Source organism: Spathaspora passalidarum (assembly GCF_000223485.1).
Source record: "Spathaspora passalidarum NRRL Y-27907 unplaced genomic scaffold SPAPAscaffold_6, whole genome shotgun sequence".
Taxonomy (NCBI): domain Eukaryota; kingdom Fungi; phylum Ascomycota; class Pichiomycetes; order Serinales; family Debaryomycetaceae; genus Spathaspora; species Spathaspora passalidarum.
This window is the reverse complement of record NW_006767430.1, coordinates 721,881-748,818: the sequence shown is the minus strand read 5'-3', so window position 1 is coordinate 748,818 and position 26,938 is coordinate 721,881. Positions and strand designations below refer to the sequence as shown.

At 37.0% G+C, this 26,938-nt stretch overlaps 13 protein-coding genes across 13 annotated transcripts; 8 read left to right on the top strand and 5 right to left on the bottom strand. All coding sequences in view use genetic code 12, as the record gives it.

The window, feature by feature from the left end:
* Positions 1 to 14: 14 nt before the first annotated feature.
* Positions 15 to 3,290, bottom strand: SPAPADRAFT_52168 (uncharacterized protein; the record flags this gene model as incomplete). Its single annotated transcript, XM_007376950.1, has 1 exon — positions 15 to 3,290. One exon carries the CDS (start codon positions 3,288 to 3,290, stop codon positions 15 to 17), a length of 3,276 nt encoding a protein of 1,091 aa, XP_007377012.1.
* A 1,372-nt stretch (positions 3,291 to 4,662) lies between these two features.
* Positions 4,663 to 5,976, bottom strand: DRG1 (GTP-binding protein; the record flags this gene model as incomplete). Its single annotated transcript, XM_007376949.1, has 1 exon — positions 4,663 to 5,976. One exon carries the CDS (start codon positions 5,937 to 5,939, stop codon positions 4,836 to 4,838), a length of 1,104 nt encoding a protein of 367 aa, XP_007377011.1.
* Positions 5,977 to 6,106: 130 nt separating this feature from the next.
* SPAPADRAFT_62880 (uncharacterized protein) lies at positions 6,107 to 6,591 on the top strand (the record flags this gene model as incomplete). The annotated part of the gene is made up of 1 exon (XM_007376948.1): positions 6,107 to 6,591. A coding segment is annotated over one exon (313 nt), but the record flags the coding sequence as incomplete, so codon positions are not given.
* A 248-nt stretch (positions 6,592 to 6,839) lies between these two features.
* SPAPADRAFT_62879 (uncharacterized protein) lies at positions 6,840 to 9,285 on the top strand (the record flags this gene model as incomplete). The annotated part of the gene is made up of 1 exon (XM_007376947.1): positions 6,840 to 9,285. A coding segment is annotated over one exon (2,087 nt), but the record flags the coding sequence as incomplete, so codon positions are not given.
* A 106-nt stretch (positions 9,286 to 9,391) lies between these two features.
* Positions 9,392 to 10,024, top strand: SPAPADRAFT_62877 (uncharacterized protein; the record flags this gene model as incomplete). The annotated part of the gene is made up of 1 exon (XM_007376946.1): positions 9,392 to 10,024. The coding sequence occupies one exon, from the start codon at positions 9,422 to 9,424 to the stop codon at positions 9,806 to 9,808; it is 387 nt and encodes a 128-aa protein (XP_007377008.1).
* Positions 10,025 to 10,101: 77 nt separating this feature from the next.
* On the top strand, positions 10,102 to 11,182 carry PHO15 (4-nitrophenylphosphatase; the record flags this gene model as incomplete). Its single annotated transcript, XM_007376945.1, has 1 exon — positions 10,102 to 11,182. The coding sequence occupies one exon, from the start codon at positions 10,130 to 10,132 to the stop codon at positions 11,048 to 11,050; it is 921 nt and encodes a 306-aa protein (XP_007377007.1).
* Positions 11,183 to 11,860: 678 nt separating this feature from the next.
* ALG9 (dolichyl-P-Man:Man(6)GlcNAc(2)-PP-dolichol alpha-1,2-mannosyltransferase) lies at positions 11,861 to 14,338 on the bottom strand (the record flags this gene model as incomplete). Its single annotated transcript, XM_007376943.1, has 1 exon — positions 11,861 to 14,338. The coding sequence occupies one exon, from the start codon at positions 14,323 to 14,325 to the stop codon at positions 12,667 to 12,669; it is 1,659 nt and encodes a 552-aa protein (XP_007377005.1).
* YPD1 (Ypd1p) lies at positions 12,094 to 12,615 on the top strand (the record flags this gene model as incomplete). Its single annotated transcript, XM_007376944.1, has 1 exon — positions 12,094 to 12,615. One exon carries the CDS (start codon positions 12,094 to 12,096, stop codon positions 12,613 to 12,615), a length of 522 nt encoding a protein of 173 aa, XP_007377006.1.
* Positions 14,339 to 15,271: 933 nt separating the features above from the next.
* Positions 15,272 to 16,639, top strand: YTM1 (Ytm1p; the record flags this gene model as incomplete). The annotated part of the gene is made up of 1 exon (XM_007376942.1): positions 15,272 to 16,639. One exon carries the CDS (start codon positions 15,272 to 15,274, stop codon positions 16,637 to 16,639), a length of 1,368 nt encoding a protein of 455 aa, XP_007377004.1.
* A 28-nt stretch (positions 16,640 to 16,667) lies between these two features.
* On the bottom strand, positions 16,668 to 18,005 carry SPAPADRAFT_142865 (uncharacterized protein; the record flags this gene model as incomplete). The annotated part of the gene is made up of 1 exon (XM_007376941.1): positions 16,668 to 18,005. One exon carries the CDS (start codon positions 18,003 to 18,005, stop codon positions 16,668 to 16,670), a length of 1,338 nt encoding a protein of 445 aa, XP_007377003.1.
* Positions 18,006 to 18,193: 188 nt separating this feature from the next.
* Positions 18,194 to 19,093, top strand: RAM2 (bifunctional protein farnesyltransferase/protein geranylgeranyltransferase; the record flags this gene model as incomplete). The annotated part of the gene is made up of 1 exon (XM_007376940.1): positions 18,194 to 19,093. One exon carries the CDS (start codon positions 18,194 to 18,196, stop codon positions 19,091 to 19,093), a length of 900 nt encoding a protein of 299 aa, XP_007377002.1.
* Positions 19,094 to 22,898: 3,805 nt separating this feature from the next.
* SPAPADRAFT_62872 (uncharacterized protein) lies at positions 22,899 to 25,120 on the top strand (the record flags this gene model as incomplete). Its single annotated transcript, XM_007376939.1, has 1 exon — positions 22,899 to 25,120. A coding segment is annotated over one exon (1,037 nt), but the record flags the coding sequence as incomplete, so codon positions are not given.
* A 319-nt stretch (positions 25,121 to 25,439) lies between these two features.
* On the bottom strand, positions 25,440 to 26,876 carry SPAPADRAFT_142348 (tRNA dimethylallyltransferase; the record flags this gene model as incomplete). The annotated part of the gene is made up of 1 exon (XM_007376938.1): positions 25,440 to 26,876. The coding sequence occupies one exon, from the start codon at positions 26,874 to 26,876 to the stop codon at positions 25,440 to 25,442; it is 1,437 nt and encodes a 478-aa protein (XP_007377000.1).
* Between the last annotated feature and the right edge of the window lie 62 nt (positions 26,877 to 26,938).

Genomic DNA, 26,938 nt, shown 5'->3' with positions numbered 1-26,938 from the left:
GTTTCTATTTAGTTTCAGCTAAAGTATTTCTGGACAATATCAATATCCGCTGGGTTCTTTTGTAAAAGGGCTATGGCTTCACTGTGAGGTACAGAACCCAACAACTGTCTTGTAGCAGCAACGACTCTTTCCGCAGTAGCACCAGCAATAGAAGCATGTGCAAGTGCTTGAATAACAGAATCGACAACCTTTGGAATTTGATTGTTAATGGAAGGATGGTTGTTTTCAATCAATTCACTCAAGAACATATAAGCAAAAGGAGCCGCCGATTCATCTTGAACAATTGGCAATAATGTAATCCATTGATCAATTATAGTGTTCAAGTTTGGTATAGTGCTGGAAAACCTGTGACAAATCTTGGCAATGGCAGAAACTGAATTTTCTGTGGCATGGATGTTTTCTTCGGCTCTGGCATCAGGAACCGAAGCCATTTTAAACATAGGTTCCAAACAAGCTAAACAGAATTGAGCGTAATCTTCTCCTCCAAACTGGGCTGCGACACCAACAGCATATGAACTTGCTTGTCTAATACTAGCATGGGGTGATGTGATAGATTCAGCAACAACATTAGCAAACATATCTCTATAAATAACTGAGTTTGGACCACAATGTTCCAAAATGTCACACACAACACATAACCCACAAAGTTTGATATTGGTATTTTCATCATTAATAAATGAAGCCACGGTTGGAATTAATATTTGGAAATGTGGGAGGAAGTTAGCTTGTGAGTTCTTGAATATGGACGAAAGGGCCTTATTAATCTCATCGAGTAATTCTTCGTCAGTATATTCATCTTCATCTTCTTCAACATCTTCGGTATATTCGTCATCTTCGTTATCACGAGCTTTAATTCTCTCACAAATTTCAACAAGATTGGTATTAATAGACTTGGCCAATGAATCCAATTGAGGTGAAGAAAGGGAGTTTGGTCCCAATACAGTGATGCATTCCACTAAGGCGGTATAATAAGCCACAAGCAATTCTGGAACTGGCTCATTGGTCAATACTTCAACCAACTTTTCGGAGATCTTGGACCAGAATACCAATGTTTCAGTAGAATTGTTTCCAGTTGCAACTACGGAACATTTAAGCAATGAAGCGAGGGTTAAAGCGGCAGATCCTCTTACTCCGTCATGTAAATAAAAGTCCAATCCTGGAATGGCAATATCCTCGATGATTTCCTTGACCCATGGGAAAAAATCACCCTTTAATTGAATAGCATAAGTTCTGAGTAAATCAATAGCAGCAACTTTTTCATCTAAAGCAGCGGTATGAACGGCAATCAATTTCCCAGATAAGTTAATGACATCCCATTCTTCGTTAGAGTTGAATTCTTCAGCTTGTTCTTCTTCCAATAAGGAAATATCTTGGGTAGCCTTGGCAGAAGTCAATAATGGTGGTAACACTGAAGGTAAGTAAGGAATGAAATCCTTACCTATTATTCTACAGATTCTTCCCCAAGCTTGCTCAAGATATTGCTTGACTGGGTCATCATCTTGAGTAGCGGTTTCTTGAATATGACCAAATAATTGGATCAAATCTTGACAATGAGGGGCAAACTTTTCTTTACCAACAGCCAAGGCAATCAAAGTAGCACATTCAATACACTTGGCCTTCAATAACCTGTTTTCGTCACCCATATCTGTTTTTAAAACATCAGTGAGCAAAGGCATCAATGTGTCGTAGTACTTTATAAATGTCTTTTCAGCAGCATCGGCAATTATAGCAATGGTGGTCAATACTTGTTCTTGGACATAACGTTTAGGAGATTGTAACAAGCCTAATAAGTTGCTCAACAAGTCATCCAAGTATGGTTCCAATATTTCTTTTGAAGCAGCTTCAGAAAAGTTGACTAAAGCAGCAGCAGCATGCGATTGGACTCTTGGCACTGATTTATTGGTCAACTTTGAAATTAACGCTGGTAAAATCTTATTACCTGCAGTTCTTTGAATCACGTCGGCAAAATCAGTAGACATTTGACCTAAAGCGTTACAACAAGCGTATTGAACCCTTGGATGGTCATCGTTCAAAGTTGGTAAAATCAAATCTAAAATCTTTGGGATTTCATTCATCAACACGTCAGCACAACCTTCGGCGGCAGAAGAAAGAGCCATAAGTGCTGCTTGACGTTCTCTCCAGTTGGCAGATTGTATCATGGCTGGAAGATATTGGAAAAGAGGGGCAGCTAATGCTTGACCATTCAATCTCAATGCGGTTCTATCCAAAGCTTGTCTGGCAGCATCATGTTCAGGTTCTTCATCCTCATCTTCAGTGTCATCGTTGTTGTTCCATTCAGCGGCATCATCGTCATCGATACAAACTTCAGTCAACATAGACAAGGTTATTAATACCATTTGCTCGGTATAAGATGGAGTACGCTTACACATTGAAGGAGAAACTTCAGCAAATGTAGTAAGCAATTCAAGTGATGCCATTCTAGTGTTTGATTCCAAATCTTTGTTTTTAGAAACAGCAGCACAGAAATCGATAATGGTAGGGAACATGTCTTTAAACATCTTTGGGGCCAATTCAACTAAATCAATCAAAGATTCTAAAACTAATGCTAATGCTTGATCTTGACCATTTTGTAAAAATCTAGGTAATGAGTTCAACAAGTTTGGTAATAATGGAGATAAAGATTGCCAGTTCTTCTTTGGGAGTTCTCTAAAGAAAGCTACGAAAGCAGTACATGCAGCAATACGAACGTCATCAGTTTGGTCCTCGAACCCAGAATTGAAAACGGGCAATACGTCATTCAAATAAGACTTGTCAATCAATTCAGGAGTAGCTGAGAAAACTCTGAAGGCTGATTCGCGGAAACTTGGATCTGGATTTCTAGTGGCTTCAAATAAGGTAGGTATTAACTCATTCCAAGAACCTGCTGGAGACGCATCTTCCTTGGCAACTTCAGAAATTGCATCGGAAAGCTTGTGTCTGACTTGATTTGATTGTTGAGAAGTGAATCCCTTCAATAAGATTGATCTAATTTGGGCTCTGACCGGTTCACTAGTAACACCAATTGTTCTATCGGTGACACTGGATAATTCACGAGGAGACTTTATGGCAATTCTTCTAAACAAGACTGCTGCGAATGATCTAATGGTATCGTTACTTCCCATGCATGATTGCTCGGCTAAGAAAACAAGGAGCATTTCAACGTTGGCTTGGATGGTCCATTCATTATCAAGGGATTTCTCAGCAGCAGATCTGATAGCATTGTCGGCCGAGGATAAATTTTCCAACAACTGAGCTAACACAGCCTGTACATCTTCTGGTAATAATGACATTGTAGCAAAATGAGGAGCAAGGAAATAGTTTCAGTTCTTTAGATACAAGAGCTGAATTTCAATACACCTAAATGGTACGCTGATGGAATAAGTACAGGTAGTTTTGTAATCACTAGCTATGGTTAGGTTACTCAGTTGAAACGAATCTCCCTTGCTTAAATTTTCAAAAATTTTTTTGGAAAAAAAAACCCTAAGAAGAGATCACGTGATCTAGAATACGGGCTTAAGTCTAAAGACGGGGATAATGAACAATGAGTGAATAGAACTTGATTGGATGATACAATGTTAGAATATCCTTCAACTACTTGGATGGTCCTAGTTTTGAATAAGTTTAGAGTTTTGAATCATTCTTTGCTTATTGTGTAAAGCAGGAGACTTTTTTGTTATATTTCGCAGCTTTTTTTAGATAAACATGTGAAAAGAACCACGCTAGAAAACGTGTACAAATAAACACCTGATATATTAACAAGGAGATGCGGCATATATAATTTAGAGAAATATTACTATATCAGAATCCTTATTTAACAAAGCAACACGAATTAGATATAATTAGAGCTATAATAGCGAGTCATTCATGGTGATCTTCTTTGTGCGCTCAATGCTATCCCAATCTGAGGATTTGCGTAACCAGCTTTTGTAATTGTTGATCTCGAGTGAACAACCACCACTCGAACGATAATTCTTCCTGTATTGAGTTTGTATGTAGATCACAAACAGACACAGTCATGTTACCTAGAGACAAATGTTAATAACAAGACACCACCAATGTAAACAGTAATCCGTAATTGGCAAAATGATGTAATTGAAGTCAGAAAGCAAATTGGATCATGCAGAGAACTTATTGCATTTGTGAACAACAGTCTTGCAAATTAATGGACGTTAGTAGTGATGTAGAACTGCAGTGGTAAATTTGAGGTGGACATTTAACACTTTTTGACACTTCTTGTCAACCACATATCAATATTGGTATGTTAGTTGAAGCAAACATACAGAAATTCAAAGAAAGGAAGAAAGAAAGAAACACGGATCCAAAACTTCAATGCAAGTTTGCAACTAATTTATACTCCAGAACCCACAAGTAAATCAACCATACAGATTGATTGAAACAATCACATGACCCAAGCCACGCGTTTTATTATTTCATGGTTCCATATAAAGCCCATTGCAGTAGCTTTTCACAAATAACCTATACTACCGTATAAGACTTTGTAGAAATGAGATTGCTATTACCATCCATCAGCCTTTAACCTGTTAGGTAATTGGCTTTAGCCAATAGAATCATACCTAATCTCGTACGATAATACTGAAAATTCTGCAAAAAAAAACAGTCTAAAAATACCAGACTAAAACTTAGCTGCAAATATTCTCGTATACTAAATACTAGCAAGTATAAAGATTACTATATGATCTGAAAATATTAATTGGTACAGACTATACAAATTATAAATTACAAATTACAAATTATTTCAAGTTGACATGAAACCAGATAATTGCCATCGAATATAGTGAACAAAGTAATTGTTTATTAGGTATGTTACAAGTTTTCTACTTTTTCAAAATAGTGATAACGTCTTCGTCTTCTAAAACATGTCCAAGACCGACAATTTGAGGTTGATGCTTTACTGAAGTACCAAAAACCAATGCATTTCTAAAATCTTCCACCAAGGACTTGTGGATGGAATTACAGAAATCTTCAACTGTACATCTATCGTTTCTTAAAACCACTGGCTCGCTGAAATCAGGTAATTTACCCTTTGGCTTAGTGTAGACTCTCACCAAGTTAAGCTTTTCCCACATTAATTCCAACAAATCATCCAAGTTCCAACCATTACCGGAAGAAATTGGGATAGCATCAGGAATTTTGGTTAAAAGGTTCAATTCTTCGATGGAGAATGAATCGATCTTGTTCAACACGTAAATGGCAGGTATGTATCTTCTTGCCTTTTCTTCTATAGCGTCAATCAAATCATCAACGGTGGCGTCGCATCTGAATGCAATGTTGGCCGAGTTAATTCTATATTCGGACATGACAGCTCTGATTTCGTCATTGTCCAAATGAGTTAATGGAACTGTGTTGGTTATATTTATACCACCTCTTTCCTTCTTGGTAATGACAATGTTTGGTGGTTGTTTGTTTATCCTTATTCCCATTCCTTCCAATTCATATTCAATAATTCTCTTGTGTTGCAAGGGCTTGTTGACATCCAACACCAAGAACAACAAGTTGACGGATCTAGCAACGGCAATAACTTGCTTACCTCTACCTTTACCGTCCTTGGCACCTTCAATAATCCCCGGTAAATCCAACATTTGAATCTTGGCCCCCTTATACTTGATAGTACCAGGAACAGTGGTCAAGGTTGTAAATTCATAAGCAGCTGCTTCAGAATGGGTTCCAGTTAATTTAGATAACAAGGTTGATTTACCAACCGAGGGGAACCCGACGAACCCAATAGTGGCCACCCCAGTTCTGGCGACATCGAACCCAATACCACCACCTCCTCCACCGGAGGAACTGTCAGTTAACAATTCTCTTCTCAACTTGGCTAACTTGGCTTTAAGTTGACCCAAATGGAAGGACGTAGCCTTGTTCTTTTGGGTCTTAGCCATTTCATCTTCAATAGCCTTGATCTTTTCCACAGTAGTCATGGTGCCGAGTTAATTACAGTTGATAAGAATAGCAATCACTTATTTAAAAAAATTTTCAGATCTGTATATTACTTTTTTTAGGTCGTGTGAATTGTCCAAGAAGTCATCAACCGCAGTTAAAAAAAAATGGTGAAAAAAAAATTTCATAGTGGTTGACACTTGCTAGTATATTTCCATAGATCAACAATGGCTAAGAAAGGAAAGAAAGGAGGTAAATCTGGTGGTGATTTCTGGGACGATGAAGACATGGCCCAGGAACAACCGCAAGCTGAAGAATTCGGCAATGGTGCTGAGTCAGCTGAGCCAGTTGAGCCAGCTGAATCAGCTGAAGCTACCCCAGAACCAGCTGGACCTCAAGAAGCTTCTGCAGACGATATAGCTGGAGATTTCTTGAGTTCGATTAGAAAGAACAAGCAAAAGAAGGACCAAAAGGAAGAGGACGACAAAAAGTCTAAAGATGGACCAAAGATCTTGTCCAAAAAGGAAAAGGAAAAGTTAAAGAAGGAAGCTGAAAAGCAGAAAAAGAAGGAACAAGCTCAATTGAAGAAGGCTCAACAAGCATCCAAGAAGGAACAAATCAAGCAAGCTAATAAACAAAATGAATCCGCCAGAGTTTCTGCTTCTGCCACTCCTGAACCTTCTCAAGAAGCTGAAGAAGAAAAACAAGAATCCAAACCTAAACCAGCAAAGAAGGGTAAGAAGGCCCCAGCTGGTCTTGCAGCTTTAAAGAAACAATTGGAATTAAAGAAACAATTGGAAGAAGAACAACGTCGTTTGGAAGAAGAAGAAGAGCAACGTAAAGCCGAAGAAGAAAGACTCGCCGCTGAAGAAGAAGCTAGAAAGGAAGCTGCCAAGGCTGCCAAGAAGGAAAAGGAAAGATTGAAGAAGGAACAATTGAAGGCTGAAGGTAAGTTATTGACCAAAAAGCAAAAGGAAGAAAAGAAGTTGCAAGAACGTCGTCGTCAACAATTATTACAAGCCGGTAACATTACTATTGCTGGTTTAGAAAAGTCCGACGAAGCTCCAAAGCCAAAGAAGGTTGTCTACACTAAGAAGAAGTCTACTAAGCCAAAGACTTTTATTCAAAAACCACAAGCTTCTAAGGTTGAAGAAAAGAAGGAAGATGAAGATGATGAAGCTTTGATTGATGATTGGGAAAAGATGGCTTTGGACGATGACGAACCACTTGCTGATGATTGGGAGGCTGCTTTAGACGATGAAGCTGAAGCCCAAGAGGAAGAACCAGAAGCAGAAGAAGAAGAAGAACAAGAAGACGACGATGAAGCTGAAATCAAGGCTAAAGAAGAAGAAGAAGCTGCCGCTAAGGCCGAAGCTGAACGCCAAGCCAAGATTGAAGCTGAACGTAAGGCCAAGGAAGAAGCTGAACGTAAAGCCAAGGAAGCTGCTAGCAAGGCTACCGTCAAGGCTGCCACTCCATCCGACAAGGACTTGCGTTCTCCTATTTGTTGTATCTTGGGTCATGTCGATACCGGTAAGACCAAGTTATTAGATAAGATTCGTCAAACCAATGTTCAAGGTGGTGAAGCTGGTGGTATTACCCAACAAATTGGTGCCACTTATTTCCCAGTCGAAGCCATTAAACAAAAGACTGCCGTTATGGCTCAATACGAAAAGCAAACATTTGATGTTCCAGGTTTGTTAATCATCGATACTCCAGGGCACGAGTCCTTCACCAACTTAAGATCTCGTGGTTCTTCCTTATGTAATATTGCCATTTTGGTTATTGATATCATGCATGGTTTGGAACAACAAACTCTTGAATCTATTAGATTATTAAGAGACAGAAAAGCCCCATTTATTGTCGCTTTGAACAAGATTGATAGATTATATGATTGGAAGGAAATTCCAAACAACTCCTTCAGAGACTCTTTTGCCAAGCAAGCCAAGTCTGTTCAAGCTGAATTCCACAATAGATATGAACAAATTAAGTTGGCTCTTGCTGAACAAGGTTTGAACTCTGAATTATATTTCCAAAACAAGAACATGGCCAAATACGTTTCTATTGTCCCAACTTCTGCCGTCACCGGTGAAGGTGTTCCAGATTTATTATGGTTGTTGCTTGAATTGACCCAAAAGAGAATGTCTAAGCAATTAATGTACTTGTCCAAGGTTGAAGCTACTATTTTGGAAGTTAAGGTTGTTGAAGGTTTTGGTTACACCATTGATGTTGTGTTATCCAACGGTATTTTGAGAGAAGGTGACCGTGTTGTATTATGTGGTTTGAACGGTCCTATTGCTACAAATATCAGAGCGTTGTTGACTCCACCACCATCGCGTGAATTGCGTATTAAGTCTGAATATATCCACCATAAAGAAGTCAAGGCAGCCTTGGGTGTCAAGATTGCTGCCAATGATTTGGAAAAGGCCGTTGCTGGTTCTAGATTAATTGTTGTTGGTGAAGATGACGACGAAGAAGAAATTATGGATGAAGTTATGGATGATTTAACCGGGTTATTAGATTCTGTTGATACTTCTGGTAAGGGTGTGGTTGTTCAAGCATCTACTTTAGGTTCTTTGGAAGCCTTGTTAGATTTCTTGAAGGATATGAAGATTCCAGTTATGTCTATTGGTTTAGGGCCAGTATACAAGAGAGATGTGATGAAGGCTACTACCATGTTGGAAAAAGCCCCAGAATTAGCCGTCATGTTGTGTTTTGATGTCAAGATTGACAAGGAAGCCGAACAATACGCTGATGAACAAAACATCAAGATCTTCAATGCTGATATTATCTATCACTTGTTTGATGCCTTCACTGCTTACCAACAAAAATTATTGGAAGCTCGTCGTAAAGAGTTTATGGAATATGCGGTGTTACCATGTGTATTGAAGACCATTCAAATTATCAACAAGAGAAACCCAATGATTATTGGTGTTGATGTTGTTGAAGGTGCTGTACGTATTGGTACTCCAATTTGTGCTGTTCGTACCGACCCAGTCACCAAACAACCAAATGTTATGGTGTTGGGTAAGGTCACCTCTTTGGAAGTTAACCACAAGTCAGTTGATTCTGTCAAGAAGGGTCAAACTGCTGCTGGTGTGGCTATGAGATTGGAAAACCCATCGTCTGCTCAACCAACCTGGGGTCGTCATGTTGATGAAACTGATAACTTATACTCATTAATTTCCCGTAGATCTATTGATACCTTGAAGGATCCTGCATTCAGAGATACAGTTTCAAGAGATGACTGGTTGTTGATTAAGAAGTTGAAGCCTATTTTCGATATTAAGTAATGATGACGTTTGCATTGTTTATAACTTTTTCTATATACATATTACTGTTACTCTAAGTGTACAATAGCTATGTAGGTATGGACATGGTATGGTTGTTCTAGAAGAGGTCGTGCAAAGCTACCAATTCTTGCACCAATAAACTGCTCTTATTTCGTAAGAAAAACTGCGTGAAAAAAAACCGAAGGTAGAGAAAGTATAGCATATAACCAAGTAAATACAATCAAAGAACGATGCAAGACTTACCACCAGTTGGAGGTTACGAGCCAATTCAATGGAAGAGAAACATCCCAGCTAGAGGATTCAGTGGGAACGTCTATTTTTGGGGTATCACTGCATTTATGGCATTTGGATTTTATAGATATTACAAGGGGGTCGATGAACAACGAGAATTGTTGAGAGAAAAAGCATACGCCAGATTCAACTTAGAGCCATTGTTGTTAGCTGAAGAAGACAGAAACCTCGCTAGAAGATACTATGCCGAATTAGCCAGACAAAAGTTGGTTAGAGAATCCATGTCCCCAGAAACCAGAGCCAAGTTTGATGAAGAAGTTTACCACGATAAGTCCAAGTTCCGTTTCCCAAGATTCACATCTGGTATCGATGCAAAGGATATCTAGAGAGTTTCTGTTCATTAGCATTCATTTCTAACGAGGTATAACCAAGTATTCAAAAGGAGGGTGACGATTTTTATGAAAATTTTCAAGTTATGTCTAAAGTGCCTTGTTTATAAGACACTCTAGCTGTATTTGCGACATTAGTCTGATTATATAACCTTTTGTATATTTCTGTACGATTCAAATAATATTTATTAAGATTAACCAGCCATAAACAATGGGTGACACATTTTTCGCGGTGTTTGCTAATTTCTACTACGCCAGAAAAAGAAAGAAGGAACTGGGAAATTTCACCAACACGTTTACCTTATATTAGCAACAACCATGTCCTTGAAGATCACCAACAAACAACAAGTAACTGAATTACTTGACCAGTACGACTACTTCATTTTTGACTGTGATGGTGTCTTGTGGTTGGGAGACCACTTGCTCCCACACATCCCAGAAACTTTGCAAATGTTGAAAGATAAAGGCAAGACTGTGATTTTCGTTACCAACAACTCCACCAAGTCTCGTAATGACTACTTGCACAAGTTTGAAAAGTTGGGCATATCAGGAATCACCAAGGATGAAGTCTTTGGTTCATCATATGCTTCTGCTGTTTACATCGACAAGATCTTACAGTTGCCCAAGGATAAGAAAGTTTGGGTTTTAGGTGAAGCTGGTATCGAGCAAGAATTGCACGAGTTAGGATACAAGACTGTTGGTGGTACTGACCCAAAATTAGTTGAAGATGGGGTCAAGTTCAAGCCAGACCACCCATTGATTGACAAATTAGACCCAGAGGTGGGTGCAGTATTGTGTGGATTGACATTCAATGTCAACTACTTGAAGTTGTCAATCACGTTACAATACTTGTTACAAGAAAACAAATCGTTGCCATTCATTGCCACCAATATCGACTCTACCTTCCCAGTCAAGGGTAAGTTATTGATTGGTGCTGGGTCAATTATTGAAACTGTGGCATTTGCCAGTGGCCGTCAACCAGATGCCATCTGTGGTAAGCCAAACCAGGCCATGATGAATGCAATCAAGGCTGATAACCCGGGATTACAAGCCAACCCTAAGAAGGGTCTTATGGTTGGTGACAGATTAAACACCGATATGAAGTTCGGTAGAGATGGTGGCTTGGATACTTTGTTGGTGTTGACTGGTATTGAAACCGAAGAAAATGTTTTGGCATTAGCTCAGGATGTTGCGCCAACATATTATGCTAATAAATTGGGGGATTTATACGAATTTTAGACTTGTATAGAATTAGATAATTATAGATAATACTTCGTACAGCTACCAAATGGGTCGTTTAACAACCGTGTCGGGATCTGGGACAACAAACGGTCACCATGTAGTAACTGAGTAAATAGAGTTAACGTTTTTGACATTCACATGGTATAAGCATGATTTATAGTTTGCCTATGCGATATTTTCATGGCATGTCTCTTCGATGATGTCATAGATTTTATTTTTTCTCTGTCGTGGAATGACAGCCCTGAACAATCATGGTGTGACAGAATGACGATCTGTTGACGGAACATAGAAACATTTGACGAAATTTGACGACATATATCTACTACGTATATTGCTGGCTGTTTAGAGCATAACAAATGTTATGAGGTGGTCTGTACACTAAAACGCCAAGGCGAATGTAGAAATGGTCTAGAATGGTTCACGGCCGATCCTTTTTTTTTTTGCGTTGGGGTGGTGGGATAAAAACAATAGCCTTAATTTGTAAGCCCAAGAAATACCAGGAAGGTAAACGAAAAAAATAAAATAAAACATAAACATGACAATCCAGAAAAGGATGATCTTGCCAGAGATAAACAAATTAGAATAGAAGGTCCAAAATCTTGTGTCTGACAATTGGCTCATTTATGTCAGGTTTTTGTTCCTTGTATTTTTTTGGGTAATTTTTCTTGAACTGTCTTTTTGGAGGACATTTCCATTTACAACCTCCACTCGGCTCACGCACAAACTCTAAAAAATTTAAATAAAAAATTCGTCTTAAATTTTGAACGTATTTTTTTATAAAACTAAAAACCTTCCATCTCAAATTAGTGTCCACAACACATTTCTTTCCCGTTCCCCCCCCCTTCGCTCGTCCTTTCAATTACCCATTGACTCTTGTGGTTATATCTGTTGTTATTTTATCGTTCCTAGTGATCCATTCTTTTACTCACATACCTCAGTTAACAATTTGTGTTTGTTCCCCCCTCCCCCCCCCTCACTACTACTACTGCCACCACGTCCTCCCCTAATCCAACAAGAAGAATAATATAATATTACCCATCATGTCAGAAGATAAAAAGAAAAAACTACAAGCCACGGGCTTAGTGGACTGGCCAGTGTTTAGCGAAATAATAGCCATGGACGAAGATGAAGAGGAATTCTCCAAGTCGTTGATACAAACGTTTTATACTCAAGTGGAAGAAACTTTTCAAAAATTTTCCAATTTGATCAACGAGAAAAATTTAGAAGAGTTATCCAAAGCAGGACATTTTCTCAAGGGTTCAGCCGCTGCTCTTGGATTAGGTACAATCGCCACCCAATGTGAACGAATTCAAAACTATGGTCATAAAATAAACTTTGACAATTTTGAGTATCCAGCTACTGCCACTACCACTACTACTACATCGTCACCGCATTCTATACACACCAGTTCTTCAGAAAACAATACTAATAACAACAACACCACCACCACTCCTGACGAATCAAGTGATGATTTCTGGATAGCATTGATCAAAGATGCATTAGAAAAAGCCCAAGATGGATATACAAAGTCTAAGAAGGCATTAACTGACTATTATTCGTGAGTATAAATATTTATATGCTGTGCCCTTTCTTTTGCATTCTAAATATACACATCAATCTTCTGTTCTATTTATATTTTCAATTCGTTTTAATGCACAAAATTCCATATACTCTATGTTGTAAGGAATGTACTTTCGCAAGGTTTCTGGAATATAAATTAGTTTTCCGATAAGATTGTGGTGGCCATTGGGGTTGATAATTTTGTTACAGGTGAGTATTTCCCAATTTGGATCTACTGACATATCTGGTTTAATCACCAGGGGGAAACTTTCCAATTGCGTATTATCAACAAAGTAGTCACATTCTTCCAAGGGAATAACCTTATCACTTTCAAATTGATTGCGATTGTTCATATGTGATGGCACATATGTGGTCAGGTCAATTAGGGATCCACCCTCATGGAAATCTCCTGGAAGAAGTCCATCAAATCCGCTGTTGACAAATTGTAGTCTGTGGTTTTCAGCAAGAAACAACGAGGTGGGGAAATGATACCATTCCTTACCCATACATACATTCTTGAAAGTGTCTGTACTAGGTTCATGGGCAACAGCATAAAATGTAGTCAATGGTGCAGAATAATTAACCACCAAGTTCAATATTCTCAAGTTAGACACCACGATAACTCCAAGAATAAATCCAATCTTGAGTAATTTGTACAACTTAGAATATGATTTAATCACATTGAACAATTTCGACACGAAAATTGCAGCCAGAAGGGATAACAACGAATAGATAGGATACAAGAACCGTTCTTCCTTGTGTGGTTGACTAAAGAAAACCCCACACCAAATTATCACTTGTGATGAAGTAAACCAAGCGATTGGTTTAACTTGTGTAACTATCGGATTAACTACCAAGCCAAGGAATGCTAATGGCAATATAACATGGAAGTTCAACAACAAGTTAAAAATGTAATACGTCACTGGCTCTACCCCAAATATCTCTGGTCCTTCTCCTTCTTCTCCAAACACATTATACAAGACAATATTAACAGGTATGAATGCTCCTAACTTCTGATAGAATATGGAATCAATTATGACAATAGGCACAACTATACTTGCCAATGCCAAAACACAACGGATTAAAATGGTAAACTTGACATTCTTCTGCACAATCTCACTGAGTATGTAGATTCCAACAGGCACACCCAAGGCAAGGGCAAATGGCCATCCTAATACCCCTCCAACAAAATACCAAAACACCGCACAGACCAATCGTGAATCCTGTTTAGTTTTTACATAATCTATGATATCCACCATGGCCAACATAGTAGTTTGCATAGCTAAAGAACTAGGCAATAACGCCACTCTAGCATGACTCATTCCTGGGGCAACTGTATTAAATAATATCCACCAATTGGCTAAATTGGTTGAATATTGAGAAAGTTTGATAAATAACTTGATTTCACAAAAACTGGTAAACCCACATAACCCAATCAATCTAATGATATAGAAAACTTGTTCCGGTGACTCAACAAATGGTGAAACAACTTTGGCAATGGCATAGTAAGGAATCAAATATGCGTATGACCTAATAGAGAACTCGGGTGAATATTCCCAAGTTTGTTTTCCAAATCCACGAAGGAGTAAATTCAAGGGTTCCCAATAATTAAAAGTCTCATCACAATCGGCAATTATCATATAAAATGAGGAATAGGCCAGATAAATTAGGTTTAGTATGATCAAACCATATTGAAGTGGTGTTAATTTCATGGTTGCACAGATTACTTACTATACATTACATATTTTTCTAAATCCTGGGTATTAATCAAGACGGGTGAAAAAATCCAGTGCTACCAAACGAAATGAAAATTAGCTACACAAATTGACATCAAGCTAAACAACAAGATAACGTATGACAAGTATATATCTATATATATGTGTGTGTGTGTGTTAGAGAAATACTACTGTGTCAGAATCCTTATTTAACAAAGCAATGCGAATTAGATATATTTAAAGCTATAATAGCGAGCAATTCACGGTGATCTTCTTTGTGCGCTCAATTTTATCCCAATCTGAGGAGTTACGTAACCAGCTTTTGTAATAGTTGATCTCGAGTGAACAACCACCACTCGAACAATAATACTTCCTGTATTGAGTTTGTATGTAGATCACAAACAGACACAGTCATGTTGCCTAGAGACAAATATTAATAACAAGACACCACCAATGTAAACGGTAATCCGTAATTGGCAAAATGATGTAATTGAAGTCAGAAAGCAAATTGGGCCATGCAGAGAACTTATTGCATTTGTGAACAACAATCTTGCAAATTAATGGACGTTAGTAATAATGTAGAACTGCAGTGGTAAATTTGAGGTGGACATTTAACACTTTTTGACACTTCTCGTCAACCACATATCAATATTGGTATGTTAGTTGAAGTAAACATACAGAAATTCAAAGAAAGAAAGAAAGAAAGAAAGAAAAAAGTAACACGGATCCAAAACTTCAAAGCAAGTTTGCAACCAATTTATACTCCAGAACCCACAAGTAAATCAACCATACAGATTGATCGAAACAATCACATGACCTGAATAAAAAACAGAGTGCTACCAACTATTCTGCGCACGTGACTTTTTTCTGAGATGAGGTTTCTTAATTTTTTCAAATATAAAGTTTGCAACATAGCTAATACTTACCAATTGAATCAGTGACCATGCCAGAACAAACCAATCAAATCAAGATCAAATTCTTCACTAATGATGAAGATGAATCATTACACGTCAGTGATTCTCCATTATTTGTCCCAGTTTCCTTGAAAAGATTTGGGTTATCCGAAGTTGTAAATCACTTGTTAGAAAAAGATAATGACACACCTATCCCATTTGATTTCTTAATTGATGGTGTCCTTTTACGTGGCTCCCTTGAAGAATACTTGACCAAACATGGGTTATCCAACGAAGCGTTCTTAAGTTTGGAATACCAACGTGCGATATTACCTCCTTCATTCTTGGCCTCATTTAACAATGACGATTGGATTTCTTCTCTTGATGCCATAAACCTACAAAGCCAAGCCGTTACTTCATCAAATTTATCCATCACCCAAGCAAAGATCTTATCTGGTTCCTATGATGGTATTGTTCGTACTTATAATATGTCTGGTAAGGTGGAGAAACAGTATGTTGGACATAATGCTCCTATCAGAGCTGTAAAGTGGATCTCTCCAACTAGAATTGTATCTGCTGGTAATGACAGACAAGTTAGATTATGGAAGACATCACACGAAGAAATTGAAGATGAAGACGAAGATGAACCGGAAGAAGGTAAGACATTGGCCATCTTAGAAGGTCATAAAGCCGCTGTCGTTGATTTATCCGTGGAATACTCCACCAACAGAATATTGACTGCCAGTTATGACCAAAGTATCGGGTTCTGGTCTACTAATTATAAAGAAATGCAATCTATCCAACCATTTGAATACGACTCTAACGTCATTTCTTCTTCTTCCAAAAAGAGAAGAAAGATGGCCTTGCAGGATGCTTCAATCAGGCGTCGTTCTCCATTGTCTTTATTAGAAGGACACACACAACCAGTAGAAGCCGTTATATTCGACGCCAATGATGCAACTGTGGGTTACTCCGTATCCCAAGATCATACTATCAGAACTTGGGATTTGGTCACTTCAAGATGTGTAGACACTAGAACTACCGGTTACTCCTTATTATCCTTGTTGCAATTACCTAAACAAAACTTATTAGTTACTGGTTCATCAGCCCGTCATATCAATCTTCACGATCCAAGAACAACCACGGAACAAACAAGCACTAAATTAGTGGGACACACTAATTTCGTGGTGGCATTATCCGCATCACCAAATAACGAGCATATGTTTGCATCAGCATCTCATGATGGAACCGTCAAGGTTTGGGATGTCAGATCGGAAAAATCATTATACACAATCACAAGACAAGACGGACTGAAAGGTAAGATATTTGATGTGTGCTGGGATGGTCAAATAGGTATTATAAGCGGGGGTGAAGATAAAAAGATTCAAATCAACAAGGGATCTGATATTTCCAAGTAATAATCTATAGATGTAATATATACAAGTTCTATTTGTTTTCCTGGCGTTTACTAGTAAACATGTTCAACGCATAATAACCTTGCCACATACTTTCTGTATCGGTAATATATCCGAGCAAACCTGTGTCGTTTCCAATGCTTGAAGGAGAAGTTAATGAATCAACATAGTCAATATCAACCCAGCCAGTCTTTTGTCTAATTGCTTTCAATTCGTGAGCATTCAATTCAACTTGAGCAGCTGTTCCATATTTCAATGGTCCAACATTAATCCAATACCCAGTCTTGATTGGTTTGTTTGTGGTTAGTCTTTGTATAGTATCTAAATAATCCATTAAATTTTCAGCAGTATCAAGGAAATATACCGACACCACCACGACATTGGTATATTTTTCAACTTCAGGGATGGAGAATTCTAGAAAATCTGAATTATGAAGGTGTAAGCTGTATGGCTTAGGACATAATGGTGATGACAATTTTATTGAACGTAATTGAGATTCGGTGCTGTAAAAATTGGAATTTTGGTGAATATAAGGATGCACGTTGTAGATATGCTCAGTTGATGAATTATAGTTGAAATCAACAAATGAAGTCATTAATCCCGAGTATTCAACAGAATGAACAGATCCGTAACCAAGTTTGCCAATTTCATGAGCAATTCTCCCTAATCCAGATCCCGGGACGATGATGCATGTAGACGATTTCTCTTCTTCTGGGATTATACCTGACAATTGTTTATTAATATAGTTAAAAATGGGTTGTAATTCGTCACTTAACCGGTCTAATGAGCTCCAGTCACGTACGTAATGGGATAATGCCTCAATAACACGATAGTTAGTTGCAGAAGCGCCTTGAGTTCCTTCCTTAACCATGTCAAAGTCCTTGTAGGTAATTCCGTACTTCTGTATACAATGATCAGCCACATCGTTGATAAACTTCAGATTAGCCACAATTGCCGAGTTAACCTTGGATAGCTTATCCAAATAACCGACTTGTTCACACACCTTTTGTTGTCTCCAGGTCATTAGCTTAAACAACCGTTTCCTTCTGTCCACTTGTACTTTGGATGCCAGTTCGTAGTTCTTGAGTGATTGCATGGCAGTTAACAATTCAATCTTTTGAAACTCCAGTAAGGTTTGAAACACTCCATTAGCAGCTGTATCAGGGATGTATGGTTGGGCAGTGGTTGCAGTCTTTACTGTATTGACTAGGTTCTTGAATATTTCGGTACGTGAAACCATATTAGAGAATATGAATACTGATACAAGTAACGGGATTTGTGAGTTTTTGTAGATGGTTAGCAATAAATAGTATAAAATCAAACAAGTTATGGTTGTAATGAATACCAATTTCAAATCATCCGACGGCATAGCATGCACTGATAGGTAATAGAACTGACGTAAGAGTTGTTGTTGTAGTACTTTGTTTATATAGTGGTTAATGTCGTAATGTCGCGTTCTAAATTTTAACTTTTTCCTGCATCATGAGGTTTCAGATTTTCCCTACAGAAAACCCAAAGGAAACAGACAACCTTATACCAACTACCCCAGAGTAAGCAATGACATACGACTATTCTGATATAACACCAGTGAAAATCAATACTGAAGAGCCTCAGCTTTGCCAGATTCTTTATGATGAAGAATACAAGCAAGTAATGGGATTGCTTCTTGCCTTGATGCAACAAGAAGAGTATTCTGAACGAGCATTGGCCTTGACAGAAAAGGGAATTGACTTGTTGGCATCCCACTATACCACTTGGATATACCGTTTCAATATTCTCAAACATCTCAACAAGGACATGCTTGAAGAATTAGACTGGTGTGAACAAGTGGCTTTGGATAACGAAAAGAACTATCAGATTTGGAATTATCGTCAGTTGATAATTGGCAACTGTATTAAGTTTGATCCTCATAGAGAGTATCCTATCATGAAGGCAATGTTGGATTCCGATCCCAAGAACCATCATGTGTGGTCCTATCGGAAATGGTTGGTTGAAAAATTCGATTTATATCACGATGAAAAAGAATTAGAATTTATTGAAAAAGCCATAACTTCAGATTTGAGAAACAATAGTGCCTGGTCACATCGATTCTTTTTAAAATTCAGTAGGAAGCTCTTGACCGATGATGAAACTATTGAAAACGAAATTGACTATGTTAAAAGTGCCATTGCCAAATCCCCTCAAAACCCTTCAACTTGGAATTACTTGTTGGGAATTTTTGACAAGTTTGATAGGGACCTTCCTGAATTGGAAGGCTTCTGTTTACAGTTTGTTGATTTAAAGGATGACAGTGTGAAAAGTTCGTTTGCTTTAGAAACATTGGCCAAAATTTATAAATTGCAAAAAAAATACGATGATTCAATTAAGGTATATGACTTGTTAAAAGACAAGTATGACCCTATTAGAAGTAACTATTGGAAATATGAAGTTTCAAGGGTTGAATCTTTAAAAGCTTAGTTATGAGTTTACGTAAATATATATATATATATATATATATATATATATTGTTTGGTTATTGTCTTGATATAGATCTAGTCCTTGTAGTGCATTTAATGTGGGGGAATTGCCTCTATAGATTTTTTTTTTTTTACTCTGCCCCTGGTTAGAACACCAAGAAAAAATACAGTACAGTTTTTAGAAGAAATTCGGAAGATGTAAATTTTTTGCCTGTTTTTGCCCAATGACAAAAGAACTACCGTATAACTATTCAAAAAATAATAAAAAGAAATGGTCCCTAGCAGGATCGAACTGCTGATCTTGGCGTTATTAGCACCACGCCTTAACCAACTGGGCCAAGGGACCTATTATTGAAGTTTTGTGAAGCAAAATTGATTTTGCACTAAATTAAATATACCAGTAAATTAGATCACGTGATATGATGCTTTTAGTTTCCGTTAACGTTTCGATTTTCTTCCAAATGAGCATAATTACATCTAAAAGGATCACTAATACAAATTTTAAACATTTTGTGTATGTTTTTTTATTTTAATTTATTTGCTAGCTTAACACTCATTTGTTGTTGCTATAATCTAGATTTCTCAGTGTCAATTAATTTTGTAATTTTTTTGTCATATTTTTTTTGCAATTTTAGTTTTCCGTGGAATATTCAATTTTTTGCACCTTAATGTTTGGTATTTGCCATAAAGTTGTCCAGGTTTCTCACTAAACTATTCAGGTTTTGGCTGCAGAGTATACTGGTTGGATACTAATTTCAAAAATTTGAGCAAGGTAAATGTATGTTAACGGGGTCCATGTACCTATGATTGTCGGTTTATAAACCTAGGGTTTATATAAGTTGCGAAAAGTACGATTTTATAGACCGATGAACCAGTGATTGTAGGCTAATATCTACCCACGGGAATGGCCTTTTTCCTGTGTATCAACAACTACCGCAGAGTAGTTAGCACCTTACCCCTAATAATCACAAAACCACTTAAATTGTCACATGGATAATATATAATGAAATATATAGCTCATGCGTTTTAAACAGGATATCAAGTGACAATTATAGCAACCCTGTAAGCTATAGAATAAAGATAATTATGCATCGTGTACTTTGTTCAAAAATCGCATTCCGAGAAGACCTCGGTAAATGTATGGTTCTAGGATGACAATCCTATGAAATATATAGGCTGATGCAACTATGATGAATATTGTGGGCTCGTAATCCTATGAATTTGGTGAGTTGAGAAAGCTACGATTTTCACAGTCTTAAGACCGTAATATTGTAGCCTGAAAAACCTCTAGTTTTTGTAAACTAATATACCCCCGATGGTAGGCTAGTGAACCAATGATAGTAGGCTGTCACATCCACACACACATATATATATATATATAATAAAATCTGGGGAACCAACCAATGCTATAGGATGTGGTGCCAGTAATTATAGACTACAACGACATGATAAACCTATGATTGAAGGCTGGCAAATCTACAGCTTTAAGTCCACCTAGATACTCTAGGCTCTCTGTAATCACATTTCGATGGTCTCCTTATTGGTACGCTCTCTAGCCTTCCAATTTGGATTGTAAACGTGACAGTAAAGCAAAATGGTGGGGTGACATCGATATTACAAAGGCAAAATCGATTGCTTAATTCAGTAAGATTGAGAAGTGACCTAATAGAACTTGTTATGAAATTGGGTTAAATAAATGAAACAACATTGAGCCTGATATTGATTATAAAGCTTAAATTAGGGGTTATCTGATTGGATCTTAACTCAATTTCTATTTCTCAATTCTCTTGTAGCTTCTTATAATCGATACCTAGCTAGAATGAATTACAAAGAATTAAGGAAAACCCCCCCTTTTTTTTCTCTTTAGATAGACAATCTTGTAACTAGGTGGGATTGTAAATCACCAACTAAAACCCGTCTAAATTCTTCGGAAAAGCGAAAAACATCCCCACACGGCACAATAAATCCAACCAGTTACCGAGTTAGATTAAGCATAACGGGCTGATTTACCTAAATTTCGCAGCACTTACTTGAAATTTTCAAATGGAGCTGTTATTTATCATTCGATTTTTCATAAAGTGGAGAAATGGATAAGGCAGATATTCAATATTTTTTATGCAGTTTTTAACTTTTGCGCTATTGCTGCAACGTCTAAGCAGGTGAAAGTTTCATGGGTACTATCCTGATAAATCGAATTGAGTATGACATAATCGCTCTATACGAATCGCTTCCATGGATACGCATAGGCTATGCAAGTACATGCCGATTGAATGAGAAAAATATAGAAATAATAGAATAACTATTATGCATATGTAATGAGATGCCCGTTATTGGTCGCAAATCACAACTTTACTTTTATCATCTCGGCTTTAGATTTTTGATAGAATTCTCATTTGAAACACGTTAACTTTAGTTAGGGCATAGTTAATAGTCGTATACTTATCTAGTACGATCTTGTTACTACATTAGATGGTTACGAGCCAGTCGTGTGAGGGATAAATCAAGTGGCACAAAACAATTAGCTGTGGTGAGTAACACAATTTTCATTGTGCTAAAAAATATATATATATATATTTTTTTTTCATGTGCGTGTAGTTATTACGAAAATTAATTACCCTACACTGTGGTAAACCGTTTTATTTTATATGTCAGTGCTTACTCCACTACTGCTACCGAGCAAAAGAAAAGACAAGTATAAGAGAGTTTTCACATAAATGCATTATGTATTCAATTGTACTTGTTGTTTAAACGATCGTTGCAAGGAATCGAACCATTAGTGACTCTTTGTCCATTGGTCAAAATTTTGATCGTTCTGTAGGCTTTGGATATATTTTTTAGCTAGCACGATTTATAGGGGGGGACAGTCAAATTTATTGGTTGATATAATAAATATTAATTTATTGATAGCATAAATTCTTCTCCTTTTCCCAACGTGAGCCGTACTCAACAATGAGTTGCGTTCAAAGCCTGTATTATCCAGTTTTACTCCGCGTTTACGTAAGTTTCACATATCTGCTGATCATGTTAAGCTATAACTCAGAAATGATATTCCTCCACTAACCTAGTTTAAGACTAAAGTAGAATACAAAAACAGATTATTGCGTGAACACTGACTAAAAATTGTTGCGCAAATTCAAATATTTTTGAGTGGGTCAGCCTGTAGTAAGTCAAGAAAATTGGTAAGACAACCATAACCTGTAAAAGACAGAATATTTTTTATGCCTCTTTACGCCTATTTTAACGATATTTTATTTTTTCGTCCTTACTAATGTTGTGAACTGAAAAATTTTTACACTTTGGATCTAGGTATTCCAAAACCGATCTATTGTTTCACAAGCCATTTTCATAATCAGCAAATTACGATCTTCCAAATGCGGTAAATTGGTGATGACAAAAAAAAATGTCGAAGGTGGGCATCCGAACGGAATTTGCCCCCCTCCCTTCCTTTCGAATACGATATGAAAGTCCGCAAAGTTTGAAATTTATCACATTCTAATCTATATATCTTCACTCTGCATGAAATAGTTAATTTCAAATAACCTAATTTCACACATGTAGTCTTAATTTTAGTTGTAAAAATCGTACGAAAAAAAAGAGACACAAGATTTAAACAGTGGCACACCACCCCTCCAGTTGTTCATCATCTCACTAAAAATAAGAAAAAAAAAGAAAAGAAAAAAAAAAGGATTGTGAAAAAAAAAAAAAATAAATTTGTAAGAGAAATTTTGATCTAGTTAGATTTTTCCTACTGCAGTTAAAAAGGGTCAACCCTCGCACACTTAAAACATTTAACATCCGTTACACTAACTTAATTTCCCTTATTTTACCACACAGTGCAATCAACACATACACTGTATCCAAACTTACAACTAGCATCTCGATATTTTTACCCGCCCAATCTTAATTTTGCCTTGAAAAAAAAAAGGAGAAGGTCACATTGTTCTGATCTGAATTTTTACAACCAAATTTTTCAAATTCATAAACACCCACATTCCCTTGTTCAAGGATGAACGAATATGGCGGTCTAGGAATAGTGATCGAAGAAAACGAAGAGAAAACATACGCCCCTGATTTGAATTTAAAACGCCCGAATATACTATCTAATTCAAACTCTATGAATTCAATGATGACCCAATCTACATCAGTAGCATCATCTCCCATGATAATAGAAGAAAATGAACATACTGAAGACCAGCAAATACCCGTGGTTGAATACGCCGAACAACAAGATACCAATAGAAATGAATCCACCACAACAATCCTGCGAGCTTCTATAGAAACTGAATCTTTATTGCCACCACTTCCTGACGCAATCGAAGATTTGACCACGAGCGAAAAACCTCCAGCAAGTACCACCACCACCACAACCACATTTGAAGATAGCCATTCCACTCATAGCAATGACAGCATTTTGTCTAATAAAGATGCAGAATATAAGAAAACCGTCTATCTAACCAACAACAATCCTGCTGGTAATTTCTCCAATTATGCATTAGATTCCTTGAATCAAAATAGTTCATTACAACTCTTTCCAAGATTATCCAAATCAACCCTTGACGAATCATTAAGTTTAAACGGCAGTTTATCTGCTACAAATACAAATAAGTCATCCCCACAACTGACTAATGGAACGACAATCACTGCCAATGACAGTACCAATAGTAACAACAGCACCAGTTCCCATTCTCCATTAAAAAAATTAAGAAGTATAAAGAATGGAATTAGAAAATTATCCCTTTCTAATATGAATGGTAGTAGTAACAACAGTAGTATTGCTTCATCACCTTCAACACCAAAGATTCCAAACTTATCCTACACACAACCGGAGCCAATTCATATCCATACACATTCACATTCGCATTCCAATTCAACATCCTCCAACTCATCTTATTCTTCTAATTCAGTTAGAAGTAAAAGAAGTCGTGTTCCAAGTCAAAGTTCACCACCAATAATGTCACCTGTGATCACCCTTAGTGAAAATTTATCTTCAACTAAACGTACTTTAAACAACATGGAACAAAATTACTTTGATTCAAAATTTGATATAAATTCATTTGAAGAGATGGATAATGTTGAAGATTTAATCAATTATCTGATCTTCTTGACTCAGCAAAAGAAGTCCTTGGATGAAGTATATAAATTGACCAAACAAAGGTTGGTAGACAGTGGATGGTGTTCTGATCATGATTTACATAATTTGCAATTACAACAAGATGCTTCAAGGTGCCAGATTGATACTTATTTGTTAAAGATTGAAGAAAAATTGAATAGAGAACATGCTACTTCACTACTAGGTAACAATCCTACACCAGTTTCCGGTACAAGTACTCCTACAACAACAGCTCCAACATCTAGAAAACAAAGCACCATTCAAATACAAGCCATGCATAAAGAATTGCCAATCAGTCCAAGTTTGAAAGTTCTTGAAAGTAGATGTTTTTCATTTTCTGATGTTTAAAAAGTTGGTTTATGTCTTGATGATTTGATTAGATTTTTATTATTTGCTTTTTTGTTTTTTTTTTTTAGAAAATTATTTTACTATATAGAGTTTTTGGGGTTTATACTATTAAAGGTTATTTATTTAGGTCAATTCTTTAGTTAGATTAATAAGAATGGTTCTGTGATATAATGTGTTTTCTGGGGAAACCGTAAGGCAATACCAACGATGAGCTCATGTGATTTTGACTACTACCGGATGAAAGGGGTGTTCCCCACCATGGTTACGAACACATGACTATGAAACTTCAAACAGTCACTCACAAAAGTTTAAACTTAATAGATATACCGTATAACAGCTCGTTTTGGGAACGATGATGTATATCTTCACCCAAGTTTAACTTGACACTACAAATGCTTTACTGAAAAAAAAAAATTAAAATATTTCGAAAACGCAGAATCCAAGATAATGCCTTTTAATTGTCGCATACTTAGTATGAGGACGTTGTCGAAAGGTTTGTTCTAGCATTCTTTTCCCCTCCACTCATTCATTGATAAGTAAATGGTGCAGTGAATAGAAGGCATTCGTATCAAAGAAGAAAAGAATAGAAACATTTTAAAAAAAATTTTTTCACTAAAAACTTTAATTTATAATGAGGGAACATGGTAGCGTGACCATTACATCTTAATACAGCATGACTATTATTTAAACTGCCTCTCTTGCCAAGAGATAATCCTCTCACTAATAGAACATAAAAGAACATCAACTGGGTTAAGCACAGCAAACGTGAAGGCTGTTGCCTTTTGACTTCCAAAATAGAGTTACCCGGACGCACAACCAAACTGCCAGCCTAGGGCTATATATGATTACGCTTACAATCAACTTAAAGAATCAAATATATACATTAGTCCTATTTAACAGGAGATTCTTGTTTTTCATGTTCATCACTCATTTCGCTATCAGAAACTGATTGCTTCTTTCTTTCTTCCAAGGTAAGTTGCCAATTTAATTTACCTTCTCGTTTTTTGGCAGCATATACACCCCGTTTATGTCTTCTACTAGCCAAATGCAGATCATAAACATCTTTTCCTAACATTACATGAGGTTTACCTGATTTATCTTTACAAATGTCACAAGTATAATGTTTCCATTTCAAATCTGCATCCAAAACTTTTTGACTACTGGTTATATGTCCCTTCGATTTAGTAAACATATGCATTAAATGTTTTGGTGCTTGTGGGATTTCCACGTTTGGTGGTCCATGTTCGAGGAATTGCTTGGCTATTTCTATTCCTCTTTGTTGAACATTTTCATGCCACTGGGTTAAATCGGTAGCGTCAAGGATGTATAATTTCCCACCATATTTGTAATTAAACCTTGCTTCCTTTTCCAATTCAATTAAAAGCATATTTAAGATCCATTTGATTTGATATTTGGCATATTGTCTCGTTCGGATCTTCATTCTTTCCACCCCTTCTTTGAATAAGGAGTCGTCTGTCTTGCCTGAAGTCAACCAGGGTAAAAATTCTTTAAATCCAATGACTTGCCATACTCCAGATGTACATACTGGTTCAGGGGTTCGCGACTTGAAATAATCATACATTTCATTAATTTCGTCAACAGCACCTAATTCCATCATTTTGTCTACTCGGGTATCAAGTCTGGGATTAAGCACTTGTCTATCACAGTACACCCAGAAAAGCAATGTGTTGTACTTAAGTGAACTATCTTCCAATTCATCCAACTTTTGTTCTCGATATAAGTCAGAAGCTTTGTTTCCAGTAGTATACCAAATTTCCAATGCTCTTCGTAACTTCCGATCGTCTTGAGGATGGTACCTCGAAGCAATTAGCGGGTCAACCCGTTGCAACTCTTTAAAAAGTCTGTCTACCGGGCCATCCAAAATCTCCAATTGTTCTTGAGACAATTCATGCTCAGCTTCCACTTCACCTACAGTCTTGTTGTTGAAAAGTAACGTCTGCAAGTAGTAATGGGTCCCACCTATCACAATGGGGATTTTGCCCCGAGCATGGATGTCATCAATCGCAGCTATGGCAGTTTCCCGGAATGGATGCAAGTAGTATTTCTCGTTCCAATCTACATGATCCATTACATGATGTGGTATCCCTTCTCTTTCTTCCATAGGGTGCTTATTGGTGATTATGTCAAGTTTCTTGTACACTTGCATGGAATCAGCATTGATGATCTCCCCATTGATGGCTTTGGCTAAATCGATACTAAACTGCGATTTTCCCACACCAGTAGTTCCAACAATGCTAATGATTGGTTTCTTGGGCTTGGTCATTACAAGATTCTTAATGTACTTTGCGTAGGTTAATAGTCGCATATAACATTACACTATCAGTGTTTATTACTATATATAAATTTTTTTGGAGAAATGTCGCGAGA